Here is a 16609-nt window from a genome sequence, read left to right as displayed (position 1 = left end):
AACAATACTTAAAACTAGCAGTACCTTTAGCATAACTAAAACATACTAATTTCAACTATTTGCTAGACAGCTCTGGAGCTGATTTAGATACCTGCTTTCTGACCCTCATAGCAACTTTGGAAAGCAGGTATGACTAGGTCCATCAGAAAAAGGGTGACTCGGAGAAAGATTCCTTGCCTAGTAAAACCTGCATGTAGACCTACATGCTCCAACATAGAGTTCTCATTAGTAGAACTCTGGCCAATTCAGACGTACTTCCACTGGAGGGAAGGAAAACTCTCCACAAGGAAAGATCATTGCAGATCTGAGGAGACAATGACCTGGGAAAAGTTTGTCATTTTCGTTTTCTTGTCTTGCTAAGTAACATCACTCCTCTGGAAGTGTCTGGGTCAAACACACGCTCATAGGAACACTTAGAAAGCACTGCAAATTATATCCTTCAAATCTGATTATCCAAAGCGGGGGCAGGGGAAGACATAAAGGCAAAAGAGTGAAGTTGCTGGTTTAAACTACCTTTCTCCATTTCTTGTCTGGTTTGAGGTGGGGGAAGGTGAGGGAAGTATATCTGCAGGGAAGACAGGAGCGGTCCACCCGACCTACACGATGTTCTCACATGGAGAACGGAGAACGTCTCTCCATGTGACTCCTTCGGAGCTCAGGCACACTTCGGGGCTGACTGCTAGGAGTGTTCAGAGCCTGACAAGTACCACTCTTTTCAGCTGCCAAAGGGAGGAGGACGGGGGCGCTGTCTGGTGACTATCTGCAAGATTTCTTCGAGGCGGCGACCACCTCCTGGCATCTGATCTCCAGCAGCGCCGCTTGTACTCGAGTCCCACGACCCGCAAAACAGCGATGCCCGCACTCTGAGCCTCCGGGCCGCGGCTCTGGAGACTAGTCACCGCGTGCGCCCTTTCCTGCCCCGATGCGCGCGGCCAGCAGTCAGCGGGCGCCCCAGGCCCAGCTCGCAGGCCGGGCTTTCTCTCTGCACCGCGGGCTCCGGGGCCACGAGCCCCACGCGGCGCCACGCTCCCGCGCCTCCCCCACCCCGGACCCCAGCAGCGTTGCCGCCTCCCCCGGAAACAAGCCTGCTGAGCGGAGGCGGAGGAGAACCTTGGGCCTTCCGCTCTGATTGGTCTCCCCCCGCCGCGCGGGGCGAGGCGGCGATTGGCTGCCGGGCGTTGTCAGTCGCCGAGGCCGGAGCCATCGCCGGGAAGGCGCAGCCGGGCTCGGGGCTCGGGGCTCGGGCTCGCGCGGCCGCTGGACACCCAGCCGTGGGGACGGGTGCGGGCTTCTCCCTCTCCGCTGCTCCGCCCCCGCCGTGCCTGCTCTGCCCGGCTCTCCCGCCGCACACGCGGCCGCCTGACGGAGGCAGGGGCTTTGGGGTGCAGAGCGTGTAGCTGGGAGGAGAGTGCGGCCTTCTCCTAACCCTCGGATCCTCTTATTATAGCGGCTGAGCGAGGCAGGAGCAGAGCAGGCGGTCAGACAGCGCCGGGCCTCGAGTCCGTCGGGTGTGGCGGAGGTGCTCCTGAGGACTCGTCACGGTGGCCGGGTCTGCACCCCTCCCTCGGGGTGGAGGGGGCTGGGGACGACGGGTATCACCTTCTGACCAGGTGGGCCATCCCCTCCACCTGCTGAGACCGGACAGCTGAGACCGAAGACCAGGACTGCAGACTGTCGCCCCCGGCAGTGGTGCCGCTCACGTACCCGCTACCGCCGAATCCGCGTTATCAGGCGGCTCGGCTGCAGTTTTATTAGCTGATCATAATTTTGACCCACGTTGTGCCTGCCTCATGATTTTGCTGTGGCGCTGCCTTTGAGAGGTGGGCTCCTTGGCAACCCGCTGGGGACGCCTCCCGTCTCCCAGGAGCTATCCCTAGTCCCCGTCCCCCACCCTATTCTCCACTCTTCACTCAGTTTTCCTACTTCTTCCGTTGTTCGCTGAAACTCATTCTCGGACGTGAGGAACAGGAACTCGCGTATCTGACACCTAGCATTTCCCCTCCATCACCTTCATCTGCAAGTGCGTGGAAATAGACACTAATGCTTCCGCCCCCCTAGCTAGAGGCTGCTGCCGCTGTCTCGCCTGCCAGTCCCGCAAGCCGGCCGCAGCCCTCGGCGTGGTGCGGTTCTCCTCCGTCAGGGTGCGGGCTGCGGGGAGGGGCGTCGCGCGGCTCCGCGGTGCGTCCTCTCGGCGCACCCCAGTGCGTGGGGAGCCGGAGGGCGGCGCCGCCCGGCCGCGGGTGTCCCTTCCCGCCGCGGGCCGCTGCGTCCACACCCGCCGGCCGGCCTTGGTGATGCCCCACCGCCCCTCCCGCAGACCCGAGCCGGGCCTGCCGCCCAGGGCTGCCCTCTGGAGCTCTGCCCCGGCCCTGGGACTCATCCGAGGCTTTCCGTGTGGTGCAGGCGCTCTCTGGCACGGCCAGCCACTCTCCCTGCTCAAGTCGCGGGTGCTTGTGTCCGGACTGGACCCGGCTGGCAGCTCGGGCTGAACCCGACGCTCGGAGGTTAAGGAGTCTCCTGTTCGCGCGGTCAGCCTCCCTGCCGACGGGGGTGAAGCACAGGTAAGAGGAGAGACCTCAAGCAAGCGACCCTCTGCAGCAGCCTGCGAAGGCCACTCTGCAACAGTCTTCGGCAACGGCTTCAGTCTCGCTAGGACACTGGGAAAGGCGAGGGCCAGGCCCAAAAAACGTCAGGTATGAAAAGTCCTCTGCCCCAGTTAGCGTCCCCCTCAGTACTGTTCAGCTCACACTGGCTTCGCAGACAGTCGCGTAGATCCCTCTGAAGCCCAGCGTTTAGCTAGTCCGTCCATCGCCGGAGAGAAGGAGCCACACTGAGGACGGCCCCGCCACGCGCCGAGTGCTGTAGAGAACGCCCGAGACAGAGCCAGCGCGCAAAAGCCTCAGCCCAGCTCAGTCCTTCTTCAACCCCAGGGCACTCACACTATGAATAAACGGGTAAGGTGAGGTGTCTGCGCGGGAAGGGACACGCGCGGCCAGGAAGCAGGGAGAGCCAGAAATTATATCTTACAGTTCACTAAATGCCAACCAAGCACATATGGCCGAAGAAATTCAGCCAAGTGTCTGAGATCTGCTAAGGCAGCCACTTTATCCAGATGACTACTGGGAGAAATGTAGGCTTGGGGACCCCAGAACCTCTTCACTTGGTTGAGGGTATTCATGACTCACTCTGGTTGGAAGGACAGAATTGTTTGTTTTTTTTTGGTACCAGGAATCGAACTGAGGAACTTAAGCTTGCCTGGCAGGCACTTGTGCCACTGAGCTATATCCCCGGCCCCTGAATTGTTGTTTTGAGAGAGGGTCTCGCTATGTAGTTCAGGCTAGCTTTGACCTAGCTATGGAGCCCAGGCTGGCCTTTAACTTGTAGCCTTGAACTCATAGTGATCCTTCTGCTTCAGCCTCCGATATGCTGGGATTACAGGTGTGCACCACCATGCCTAGCTAGAAATTTTCAATAACGAACTATTATATCTTATGTACAAGGTGTGTGTAGTTGTAAAAGCAATGGAGTAGGCATAAATCATAGTAAAGAACCAAACAGGGGTAAAGAATTAGCAATATACAAGCTGATTCTCTCAGGCAGGATCGCAGGATTGTAAAATTCGAATGCTTCTAAGCGAACAAGCAGTTTTTAGCTGCCATTGCACCACGTCTATTTGACATCCCATGACCTCTACTGTTAAACCCTCCTCAGCCTGTCCCATGAAAGCTCCATCTGACCCCTTTTAGAAATGGGGGTGAGGCTCAGAGGTCCAGTGCACCTCTGCTGGGAAGCCAGGCGGGGAGCCAGGGATGGGGATGAGTCGGCTGGGACAAGCAGGCAGTGGACAGAGCTGGAGTGGCACAGCCAATGACGAGTGGGCGTGCAGTGGGGTCACTAACAAAGCAGAGCCCTGCTGCAGGCACAGGGCAGGAGGCTGCCCACAGGGCAGAGCTCCGCAGGGGTTGCCTCGTTCTCTCTGTCCAGGCTACACAGTTGCTGAGATGACTTCCTGTTCTTCATTTTCCACGTGCCTTTAAGAAAAACTTGCAACTACTACAGGTACTGAAGTTTATGCCCGTCTTTGCAACCTAAGAGCTGAACACAACTTTAAGTTTTCAAAAAACTTTTATTGTGAAGAATTCAAGCCATTTACAAGCTACAAAGTGTAAAAATTAAATAAACACATAATTTTATGGAAATTTTTCTATACAAAAGGCCATCTTTATAGAGGTTTAATGTAAATAATAAAAAATCAGAGTCACTGATTGCAAACCGGTACCACCTGTCTGAGTCTCCCCAGGGGACACATCTAGGTAGCCACAAGGTGGGGGGTCTGACCTCTGCTGCGAGCCTGGGCGATGAGTCTCTGGCGAAGGGCTCTCACTTTCTTGATAAGATTTTGTTCCATGCTGTCCCATTCTGTTTTTCGATTTAAAGAAACTTGAAAACAAAACTTAAAATTAGCAGTGGTTAAATTTTTGATGTTAGCAATGCTAACATTTACTAGTCCCTCAATCAATCTGAAATGGCTGTTACACTTGGACAGATTGTACTATTTTAATCATGATTCTGGATTCTTCTGGTGTTAGTGGCTGTTCAAAGCATTTTTAAATTTTTCTTCTTGGGAATGTAGTCATAGAACAAATTTCACAGTTTTGCAAGTTGGAATGCTTTTTCTCATTACAATTAACTATCATAGTAAGGAAGCTTACTGTTTTGAAGATCCTACATTCCCTTTTCCAAACGCATTTCTTTGGAAGGTAAATGTGCTACAAAAATCTAGAATGAAATGAATATTCTGAAAACCAAATTTCAGGGGCTGGGGATTTAGCTCAGCGGTACAACGCCTGCCTGGCAAGCCCAAGGTCGTGAGTTCGATTCCTGGTACCAGAAGAAAAAAAAAACAAAACAAAAAACTATATTTCTTAAACAAAGCAAGTAACATATGGTCCGGCCCTATGTAGTTCTATTTATCAACCAAATCTTTATTTGTTGTACTGAATAATGCTATCAGAGAACTTAGCTGCTTTTGTTTATTCAGCATTGGTAAAATTTGTAAATTAGGAAGAAAGTTTGTTTAAAAGGGAATGTAGGATCTTCAAAACAGTAAGCTTCCTTACTATGATAGTTAATAGTAATGAGAAAAAGCATTCCAACTTGCAAAACTGTGAAATTTGTTCTATGACTACATTCCCAAGAAGAAAAATAAAAAAATGCTTTAAACAGCCACTAACACCAGAAGAATCCAGAATCATGATTAAAATAGTACAATCTGTCCAAGTGTAACAGCCATTTCAGATTGATTGAGGGGCTAGTAAATACTGGAATTAAAAAAACAAAACTTAAAAATACACTTCCTGAAATTTAGTTATATTTAGTCCATTTCAATTTCTGAAAAACTATTTTATTCCCTAAAGGAATTCAACTTTTATGCTTTCTTGTTTTGCTGCCAAATGACATAAAGTTAGCTGATTCTTCCACTCCATTTTCAAATTCAGAACTATTCACTTAAGAAGTTTAAATTCTGCTTGGCACAATATGCACACCTATATCCCTAGTTACTCGGGAGGCTGAACTGGGAGGATTGCCGGAGCCCTGCAGTTTGAGGCCAGACTGGAAAACTGAGAGAACAAAAGAAAAACAGAAGTGTATGTTCTGATGTGACACCAGAGAGTAACGGAGAGTCTCTTGTATTTCACTTAACTCACAAATGAGTTTAATTCATATTCTGGTACGGAATATGCCACACTCATATTAAAATATGAGTCAGTAAAGACATTTTACACAATACTAGAATCTCATGCCTTGTTATTAGTAGTTCTAATAAAGAGCTTGTGTTTTCAGACTTTTGTAAAAGTTCTTTTAAATTGTTCCTCATCTATATGGCAGCTTTACTGAGAAAGTGAGTTGAAACAATGTCTGACACCAACATCTTATCCTCTCCCATATATATATATTTTTTTTAATTTTTAATTTTTTTTGGTATTGGGAATTGAACTCACAACCTTGAGCCTGCCAGGCAAGGTGCCGGTGAGTTATAACCCCAGCCACCCCTTATTTATTATAGATAAAAATTCTACCAGGAAATGTGCTAGCTGATGCTGTGACTACATTCGTGACATGTTCCCTTCCAGTCCCTTCCAAAAATAAACACCCTCCACCCCAAACCTTAGGATCAAAAGCCACCTGGCCAGTGCAAAGCCATGGCCTTCACAGTGTGCTTCTGCCTCTAGGGCCGACACTTTTCCCTCCCAGTAGCTGCTGGAAGGAGCCCTAGCAAGAGGAGTCAGGGAACCTCACAAATGTGACAGCTTGGACAAGAAGCCCGAAGTTTTCTTTTCCCACAGATGTGAAACACTTGGGCACCTTAGGTGGCTCCCTTAGTCCGGGGGTGGCTTGTGGTGGGCCTGAGCTCTGTGGGAGGGCAACAGTGCTGGTCCGAGGGGACATCTTGAGATTCTGCGGTATGTCTGCAGCTACACCCCTCCACCTGGGACACTGCAGAGGCTCTCCTGCCTCCAGTAGGTTTCCCACTAAGTATCAGCACCTGGGAAAACGGGGTCAATACACTATACTATCATTTAATCCTTCTTGCTTATCAACTTACTCTGAGCTGAGGAATCCGTTTCAGAAATGTCACTTAATTGTGAAGTTCCTGGGAAAGAGCTTGAGGCAGCCCGTTCATTTTGCAGCCTGTGTGCCTCTGCTGTGAAAGTGAGAAGGCAGGGTGTCTGAGAGGAGTGGAGACCCTTAGTAACAGTCAAATGGCCCTGGCCTGTAAAAACTGCCAAGAATGGTTAAAACCCCTTTCTTTTATCTTCTGAGAAGAACAAAGGCAAGGAAAGTGTAGTAGGAATTAAAAGCCAAGCTGAAGTTTTGGTAGTGGTTTTTAAAACAAAACAAAATGAAATAAAACAAAAAAGCCAACAAACAGCTGAAGAGGTTCCATTGTACGGATATATCACATTTTGTTTATCTATTCCTCATCTACGGGTATCTGGGCAGTTTCTACTTTTCGGCTATTATGGATAATGATGTCACAAACACTCATGTCTAAGTTTTTAAGTGAACATGTGTTTTCAGCTCTCAAGGCTATAGTATACTAAGGGGCGGGACTGCTGGGTCACTCAGTCATCATCACCTCTTTTTTTTTTTTTTTTTTTTGGTATTGAGAGATGCACATTAAAACAACACTGAGATTCCATCTCACCCCAGAAAGAAGGGCTATCATCAAGGAATCAACCAATAACAAATGCTGGCAGGGTTGTGGGGAAAAAGGAACCCTTCTCCACTGCTGGTGGGAGTGTAGGCTGGTGCAACCACTGTGGAAATCAGTGTGGAGATTCCTCAAAAAGCTAGGACTAGAGGTCTCATTGGACCCAGCTATTCTCTTTGTTGGTATCTTCCCAAAAGAACTGAAAGCATCATTCCATAGTGATATACGTGTACGCATATTATAGTGCTACAGTTTGTAATAGCTAAACCTTGGAAACAATCCAAATGCCCATCAACTGAGGAATGGATAAAAAAGATGTGTGTTTTTTTTTAAAAATATAATGGAGTATTACCCTGCCATAAAGAAGGACAAACTTGAGACATTTATTGCTCAATGGATGGATCTTGCAACCATATTCTTAACTGAAATACACCAGACACACGTGTAAATATGTACTGTATCGCTGGTGTGAAAAAGAAAGTGTAAGTAAGAACCAAATTGTACAAGAGATGGTGAAATGAGAAGAAACTGTTCAAAAGGAAAGGGGAACTAGGGAGGGGGAGTGGGGAAAGAAGGTAAGGGGAAAGAAAAAAATGAGAAAAGAATAAAATGGAAACAAAGCTTTGTAAATGAGGGGAAGGGAGAGAAGGGCAACAGGAGGGAGAAAAAGACAAATGAAGTTATACCATGTATGGGTATAAGTGCCCTATGATGTGATCACTGTATATACCTAAGCTGTACCGATAAACTAAATTAAATTTTAAAAAACAGGACTAAGTGTGAGGGAGCTGGGGAGAAGAAACAGCTCCAGAGGGTTAATCTTTTGTAAGATAATTTAAAAATATTTAATTTGGGGAAAAGTCACATTTTACCCCCACTCCCCCCAGCACTACTCGGATGCAATTTGGATGGTTAAATTTCCAGCATGAAAGGTAATGAGGGGTTCAAAAGTTGGCACGATTATGACAGCATCTAACCTAGCCTTTTACTTTTCAAATCTGTGAGTTAAAAGTCATGCACAGGGATGTAGCTCAGGGGTACTGCATTTACCTAAGGGCTAAAGGCCCTATATTAAATCCCCAGCATTAAAGAAAAACTGAAATGCATATAGCCACATTTTCCTAAGAGCCCCACTGACTGATGAACAGCTAAAGTAATACAGAATATTCATCCATTCAATGGAGTATTATTTGTCAATAAAAAGGAATAAAGTATTAATTCATGACACAACATGGTTGAAACTCAAAACATACCAAGTAAAAGAAGCCAGACAAGGAAGATCAAGAGACAGAAAGTCCATTACTTGTTGGGGGTGCAGGTGGGGTTGGTGGGAAAATGGAGAGTGACTGCTAATGGGCAGAGGACTTATTTTGGGTGTCAGAAACATGGCTTCTAGTGGTAACCGTTGCACAGCTCTGAATATATTTATTTTTGTTTTGTTTTGAGACAGGGCCTCACTTTGCAGTGCTGGCTTGCCCTGAACTTACTATGTAGCCCAGGCTGGCCTCAAACTCATGGCCATCTTTCTGCCTCAGCCCCTGCAGTCCTGGGATTACAGGTGTGTACCACCAAGCCTGGCCTGAATATACTTCTTCATTTACAGTAATATCATAAAATGTAAACAGATACACTGTATGGGATGTGAATTATATATGAGTGCTTATTTTTAAAGTAATGCATATATATTATAAAAGGGTGAAGAAATACAAAACACAGCAAACATGCACATACCTGTACTCTAGGATTTCAATTACAGTTTTGATCTTTCAGTTGATATTATCATAAACTTTATATCAAGGTTGTATCAAAACCTTGTATCAGATGTTTGACTAGCTCTTTTTAAGAAGATTCCTTGTGGTATTTTGATACATTATTGTTTGGGAGACCAGCTACTGGCAAAGTATATGTTTTGATTAAAGTAAACCAGAAATAGTACTCTGGGAACAAATCACATTCTAGATTAAGGGGATGCCAAGGACCATGAATCTGTGGGGTGCAAGTTCCACAAGATGGGTGAGCGTTTTCTTGATTGGAGCTGTTTTTCTTAATGTATCACCTTCACTTGCCCCTCCCACCAAAAAATAGTAACTAGTGACTACCTTTTAACTGAGCAAAATGTGAATAAAATGCCACAATTTATCCACAATGGAGCCTATTAAAAGAAGGAATCTATGACAGCATGAGCAGACACTCATGGACACTTACCTTGAATGAATGGATTTTCAGCACATTCCAAACCAGTACTCATCTCCCGCTTTAGAAACCACTTTCTAGGTGCATCTGAAAGGGCAGAAGCTTTCTTTTCTGACCTTAAATGCAACTCTTTCTCTTCCGCTTCCTTCCACTACATACAAGTAAATGAGAAAAAAAAAAATCATATGAAAATGGTGGTAACTCCACCTCTGAGAGCCAAACAAGCCCTCTGCTTCTGCTGCAGGTCTTGCACCTCTGGCCTCCAGACACACACAGTCTGTCTGGTGTACAGCACTGGACTTCCTGTGGCGGACCAGAACTATGGAAGAACTAGAGAGCGAAGTGAGTCTGAGGTCTCATGTAGGATCTTCAAGTGCCACAAAGCACACAGCTGGGTCCCAACTGTGGCTGAGATAACAATTCGTTTCCTAAGTTTTAAATCCTTTGAGACTAAACCAGTTTTGTGTTATGGCAATGAATTTTCATTTAAGTTGAATGCTTTATCTTAGTGATAAAGTTAACAAAATTCAGAGCATTAATTCTTTGCCCAGCCTTGACGATAGGAAAGACAAGTAATCTTTGCTAGTCCCTGATTTCTTCCTAATAAATTGATAAGTGAATCATCTTTACATTACCTCAGAAGATAACTAAAATAATAGATTTAAAATTATTCCATTCCAAAAGTTTGCCAAGTTCTAGAAAAGCTCCGTCTTTTACATATAATTTTTATAAACAATATCAATGCATTAAATAATAAAAACTCTTACATCTTAAGTTTAAAGAATCACAAAATATACACAGAAGGAAGGACCACAGAGATCCACCTCTCACATTACTGATGAGGGCACTGTGTTTGAGTGAGTTCCCAAAGCCACACATTCATCAGGTTAGCTGCAGGACTCAGAACTGGAGACCCAAAGAAGGATTTGTGCAGGATGTGAAAAGCACTTCCGGTGTTCTCAGTCTGCTCTCTGCTGCGCTGCTTGAGCCCGAGTACAGCAGAACCACACTTTACATAGTCTAACCCGAGTCAGCAGTCCTGATTTGCAAGAGGGGTTTCCGCTGCAAACTTTCCTGAGGCGAACAGCCTCTCTGCTTTACCCTCTCCCCAACTCCTTCCTTCTTGCCCTCCAAAGAAGGGTTAGAATGCAGGGCCCCATACCACTGGGGCAGGAGGTGGAAAATGAACCTAAGGTGGTGACTTCACAGAAACATACTGACAGAAGAAGCCAGCTTGCAGAGTAGACATTATGAGACAGCAGTGGAAAGGGGAAGGAACTTTCAAGCTTCATCTCCCCAGCTCTAAGGAAAGCACCCTGCGTCTGTGATATCTACAGAGCCTCCTCTCAGAGTTGCAGGGAGGATTACCCGAAGATACACGTGTGATATATACTTTTAGTTGTCTTTTCAAAATCCATTTTGATTCTTCTTTAGGAACAGAAAATTTTATTTGGAACATAATAATCCTTGCTAAAAATTACATTTCTCAGCATCCTTTGCGGTATCTGAGCCAAATGCAGCACGGAATAAGATATGGGACCCTGGGAAGGAATTAAAAAATGAGTTGGCTCAGGTGAGAGGTGGCACATTTTTGTACTTCTGCTCTACCTTCACCCAGCTGTCTGAAACACCTTCCTGCTAGCTGGGACTCCTGTAGTACTTTCAGTGGTAAGGCATCGCTGAGAATGAAAGCCAGGTCAGGCATGGTGGTGCACACACCTGTAATCCCAGCACTTGGGAGGCTGAGGCAGGATGATTGCAAATTTGAGGCCAGCCTGAACTATACAGTGAGACCCTGTCTTAAAAAAAATGCAAGTGATACACCAGGAAACACTGCGGAAAGACTGAAGGGTCCCTGAAGCCATGATATTAGCCCTGAACTTCCTACCCTTAGATTTCTTATGAAAAGAAAAACATTTCTCTCTTATTGATAATCATTGTTATTAGCCACTGCCAACAATTTCTGCCTATTTAAAACGTTTTACATTGTAAGTATAAAGAATTAGATAAATTAAAGAAGTAATATTATCTAATCAGCCAGGACAAATCCAGGAGCTGCAAGCTGAGACATAATAATGTAAATGAGAAAGATACTTAATCACTTTCAGGCAGCATCAATATTAGATGAATTCTTTCAGAAACATTCACTAAAATAACTTTTTTTTTTCAACAAAAATGATGCTTTTGGGGCTGGGGATTTAGCTCAGTGGCACAGCGCCTGCCTGGCAAGTGCAAGGTCGTGAGTTTGGTTCCTGGTACAGAAAAAAAAAAAACAACAAAAAAAGATGCTTTTATCATTTGACTACCCAGCATTTAAAAATGTAAATGTTTGTTATATAATAAAAAGTTAATATAACATTATTCTTACCTTTTTGGCATCCTCCTCCATCACTGCGCTTAACACCTCTGTTTCTTTCCTTCTGTTTTTCTGAAGGAGTGTGGCTACTTCCCGGTAACCTGCACTTCGATGGAGACCAGCACGTTGTTTATGTAAAGTTTGAATTTTCCAGTCAGTATTTAGGCATGCTTGTTCAGCTTTTTCCAAATTGTCTTCAATTAGCTAAGCAAAAGTTACAAATTTCAGAAACAAGTCCAACATGTAAAATTGTGGTACAGTATGTCGATTCAATGTACCAAGTGTCTAGGACAGGTATCTGTGACCCTGGCTGCATGCTACAGTCATCTAAGAGTGTTTCAAGAACACTGTCTTCCAGGCCCCACCATGAAGCAGGTAGGCTGATCTCTGGAAGAGCTGGGTACAGTACTTTTAAAAAGCTCTTGAAGTGATGCTAACTTCCATGGTAAGGGGTGGGTGAGCCTCAACAACTTTTGTGTTCAGCACTTTGAAATTAGAGGCAGAAGGGCCCACTTTTACAGACTGGACAAAAGCCTATAAGAAAAGGAACAGTGCGATACTTAGGGGGAACCAGCTAAGGGGCTCTTGTAGAGTAGCATTTCTTTCTTACACTAATTCTGGTTGTTGGAATAGGGTCAGCCTGGAACACATATGCACTTACTGTTTTATTAAGGGGGAAACAGAAAAAGCTCTTTTATCAGTGTCCGAAGTTCTATTTCAATTCATTTAAGTCAACACTGCCAAAAGGGCACTCTGTTAAGTTATAGAGAATAAATATAAAAAAATTTCTTAGATTCACAATAGACAATAGCCTTAACTTCAGCACATCACCCAGCAGGCATTTCCAGTACTCTATTTGACTATCAACCACTTTGCTGAATGACAGTTAATATTCTACAGAGTATGCTTTGGAAGTGTACAAGGAAGTGATGTTCTGTAACCACATCCACATAGGGACAGTTTCTGAGGTGGATACAGTACAGTATCATTTGTAAAGTGACAATTTCCTTTGCATTTGTTAATGTCTTAAAGAGTCTTAAAGGGTATGAAGGATACATGAATATGATTACAAATGAAATAAGCATCCGGTAAAAAAAGCAATGTGAGATTTTAGGAACTGTGACAAATGAAGCCAAGAAATGAATTATGTCAACTGCACAAAATTTTATTTTAAATATGTTCCCTTAAGAGAATGACCAATAGGGCTGGGGATACAGCTCAGCGGCACAAGCGCCTGCCCGGCAAGTGCAAGGTCCTGAGTTCAATTCCTGGTACCAAAAAGTAAATAAATAAATAAATAGAAAATGACCAATGCTAACTCCCCTTCATCATATTTTACCTTCTGAGTCTTTTTGCTCCAAGTCTGCTCAGGTTCTATCAGCTTATGAAACATGTGATCTTCAAGACCCACTTTTTGTCTACTGGCATCTGCATCTTCTTGAATTTCTTTTACAACAGATTCGTGATTTTTAGTAAGATTCTGTTAAGAAAAACCATTGCTTTAAGTCACAAAATGGTGTCTCTTTTTTCAGAATATTAACATGCACACTAAAAAATCTGTAGCCATCTAATTTTCACGAGTGGTGACATCAGTAAAAATGACAGTGTAAGGACTGTTGGAAATTCTCTCCTCCATAAAAGCATACAACACTGGCAAACCTACAGTATCAACTTCTTTAGAATTCTGGAAATTAACTGAATGCTTGTGGCAATCTGGAAAGCATTTATTCATTAGAATGGCTGAATCTCACTAAGCACAGGAAGCTCTGTGCTATTTTAAACTTACATCATACCTAGCCCACCATACTCCCAAAGCTCTGCCTTAACCTTGGAAACCAGCAGCTTGGTAGCAACAGAAGAGACAAGATGAGACTAGAGTGCCTTTAAACCATTCCCAGAGAACTGTCAGACTTCCAGCCACGGGCATGATTTGTCTGGGGGTTTTCTGGATGACCTGATTTCCCAAGCTCTCTCTATGTGATCTCACTCTTTCTCTGACCACACCAGGGTGGATAGCTGTTCTCTCAGGACATTTAAAGAAAACAACTAGAGGAAACTGTTGAACACCTCAGCTGACTGGGTGGGTCATGGTCAGAGTGGACAATAGGCTCATCAAAAAGGGAACAGGAAAAGTGAGACTTAACTGTGCACAGGAGGCTTTGAGAACTCTGACATATGCTTGGACTCTAGGAGGCTATATGCATGTGCTAAAGCTGGACACGTTCCAAAGGCTGTGCGCTCAGACCTAAGCACATAAGTGGAGATCTTCTAAGCCAGAACCACAAACTGCCTGGCTGTGTGTGGAAGGTGTGCCCCAGTATGGGTCCACAGAGGCCCACACTAGAGAACAGCAGTGTTCTGTTTCCAATCTGTCCAATTATTAGCCGGCTACTAACCTAAGGGAATAGAGACTTCAGGGGCTACACACAACAGAGACCTCACAGAGTTCAGAAAGTCACTAAGCAAAAGAAAGCCACCCCACATGTGTGTGTAAACGATTTCCACAACTGCTATATTACATTGCTTAAAAGGTCTGGTTTTTTATTTTAAAAATTATGACCATTAAAAAAACAAGAGGGGCTGGGGTATAGCTCAGAAGTACGGTGCCTGCCTGGTAAGCGCAAGGTCCTGAGTACAATTCCAGTACAAAAAAAAACCAAGAAAGCATAACACATATATAATGTGAATATATATTAATTACACTGCCTTCAAATAAAATGTACAAATAATACATGAAAAGATGCTTAACTTAGTCGTTTGAGACTTAATTAGTTAGTATGGCTATAATAAAAGACAGCAAAAACTGGTCATGAGAATGCAGAGAATCTGAATGCTCTGCTTCTAAGTATAACCAGTAGAACTGAAAACATGCCCAAATAAAAAGATCCATGTGAATGTTCACAGCAGCATTATTCATAGCAAAATTGTGGAAACCACGTATCAACCAGCTAACAAATACATAAAAAGTTCAGAAAGTCATTAAGCAAAAGAAAGGCCACATAAGTAGGCCACATAAAATGTGGCCTATTCACATATTGGACTATCACTGAGCCATAAAAAAGAATATAGGACTGATTTATGTTACAACATGGGTAGACCTTGAAAACACGCTAAGTGAAACGCCAATAACTCCATTGGTATGAAATGTTCGGAACAGGCAAATCCATAGACAGAAAGCACCCTAGTGGTTGCCTGGGGTGGGAGAACAGGGAGTGAATGCTAATAGGTACAGTGGCTGGGAAGTAAAAGCGAACAGCCTTCATGAAGCTGTAAAAAAAACACAGAGCAGCCACATCCCGGCATGGGACAATACGGCAGCTACATGCTTTGGTCCCTGACTAACATCATGCCCAGGAGTGACCATCTGGTAACTCCAAACTGGCTGTATGTTTTATCTACCCTTGGCACAGGGCAGCAGAGCAGCTGAATAATCAATGACCTAATCATGGATGGGGACAATGCGCAGGGAGAGAAGGTAAGCCCTGAGGGACCAGCAGGCCCAGGTCAGCAGTGCTAGCCCCAAGAAAAGCCCAGGTACTGTAAACTCCAAATACAGCACGGGGCTTTACTGGGAAAGTGACTCCTTCACTGCAGGCTAGAGTTGGATAAGAAACTCACTCGCCATAGTGCCAGGGAGAGTTTAATCAGGCTCCACTTTGGGAAAGGGTTGTTTAAGACAGCCACAGAACAACTCTACCTCAGGGTCTCTAGTGCTACTAGCGACTGGGTGCGAGACAGCCATAGGAGATGCCCACAGAGAGTGGGCTTGACACAGACCCTTGAGAAGTTTAACCTCAGGCCCTGAAGGACACAAGGTCTGCCTTCCTCAGGGAGAAACCAGCTCCGAGAGTGTGGTATACAGAGCAGACTGGATCTGATCTGCTTGAAACCCTGCCCTTTGGCACACATGCTGAATGCTTTCCCATCCAGCACTGTGAACAAGGGCACATCCCAGCTTGAATGGCTGTGACAGCCTCGGGGAAGACAGAGGGGCCTCTGGAACAGGGAGGGCACCTTTCAAGCCCACAGGCCATATAGCTATTTGGAGAAAACTGTTGACTTGCAGGATTCTGAGACTGCAGATCCTGGGAAGGAGCGAGCATTCAAAAAGAAGAATTTAAAAAAATGAAACCAATTCTTTTCCTTTTCCTTTCTCTTTCATTCCTTGGTTTTTGGGGGCTTGTGGTTTTCCTCTTTTCAACATTTTCTTTTAGTCCTTTATTTTGATTTTTTCTTCCTTTTCTCACTTTTTTGGTTACTGTTATGTTGCTGTTTGGTTCCTGTTTCCTTTTGTTCTCATAGGACCTCTTATCTCACTTTTCTCTCCCCTTTCACATCTCCCATTGATGAATTTTTCAAATTTTACTTTTCTCAGCCCCCCGCGCCTTGCGCCCAGGCAGCAAGTTCTCCGGGAGTGGCAGGGCTCCTGGGACCGAGTGTGGGCTGGACTCATACCACCACGATTCCCAGCTGAAAAGCGCGCACAGAGCCAGGTAGGCCCCATCCAATCCCGGAGGCCAGGATGCAAGTACAAAGACCCCGCGGACATTGCAGACTGAGTTGCTAGGCACAGGGAGGCCCAGGGGACGGGCGGGGCAAGCAGGCCCTCGGAGCCGGCCAAGCAGGCTCCCCCAGCCCCCCGCGCCTTGTGCCCAGGCAGCAAGTTCTCCGGGAGTGGCAGGGCTCCTGGGACCGAGTGTGGGCTGGATGCATACCACCACAATTTCCAGCTGAAAAGCATGCACAGAGCCAGGTAGGCCCCATCCAATCCCGGAGGCCAGGACGCGAGAACAAAGACCCCGCGAACATTACAGACTGAGTTGCTGTGGAGGCAGAGAGGAGAT

At 45.5% G+C, this 16609-nt stretch overlaps 1 protein-coding gene and 1 long non-coding RNA gene across 5 annotated transcripts in view; one reads left to right on the top strand and one right to left on the bottom strand.

The window, feature by feature from the left end:
• The first annotated feature begins 1233 nt into the window (after positions 1-1233).
• On the top strand, positions 1234-6579 carry LOC102026043. Its single transcript, XR_264823.2, has 4 exons — positions 1234-1549; positions 2404-2954; positions 3985-4059; positions 5499-6579. It is a non-coding gene; the product is annotated as an uncharacterized LOC102026043 (long non-coding RNA).
• The window catches only part of Tbc1d31 (TBC1 domain family, member 31), an 81038-nt gene continuing 68535 nt past the window's right edge, over positions 4107-16609 (bottom strand). For 2 of the 4 annotated variants that reach the window (XM_005410914.2, XM_005410918.2), the window contains 5 exons: positions 13105-13245; positions 11778-11969; positions 9422-9560; positions 6608-6706; positions 4107-4440 (listed from right to left, as the gene is read on the bottom strand). In XM_005410914.2, coding sequence (XP_005410971.1) covers positions 4310-4440; positions 6608-6706; positions 9422-9560; positions 11778-11969; positions 13105-13245 — 702 coding nt within the window. In that variant the 3' untranslated portion in view covers positions 4107-4309. The remainder of the gene's footprint in view (positions 4441-6607; positions 6707-9421; positions 9561-11777; positions 11970-13104; positions 13246-16609) is intronic. The other 2 variants (XM_013507920.1, XM_013507921.1) reach the window with 2 other exon arrangements.

This window comes from Chinchilla lanigera, unplaced genomic scaffold, assembly GCF_000276665.1.
Source record: "Chinchilla lanigera isolate Chin_1 unplaced genomic scaffold, ChiLan1.0 scaffold00139, whole genome shotgun sequence".
NCBI classification, from domain to species: domain Eukaryota; kingdom Metazoa; phylum Chordata; class Mammalia; order Rodentia; family Chinchillidae; genus Chinchilla; species Chinchilla lanigera.
The sequence above is the reverse complement of the archived record's forward strand: the minus strand, read 5'-3'. Positions and strand labels throughout refer to the sequence as shown.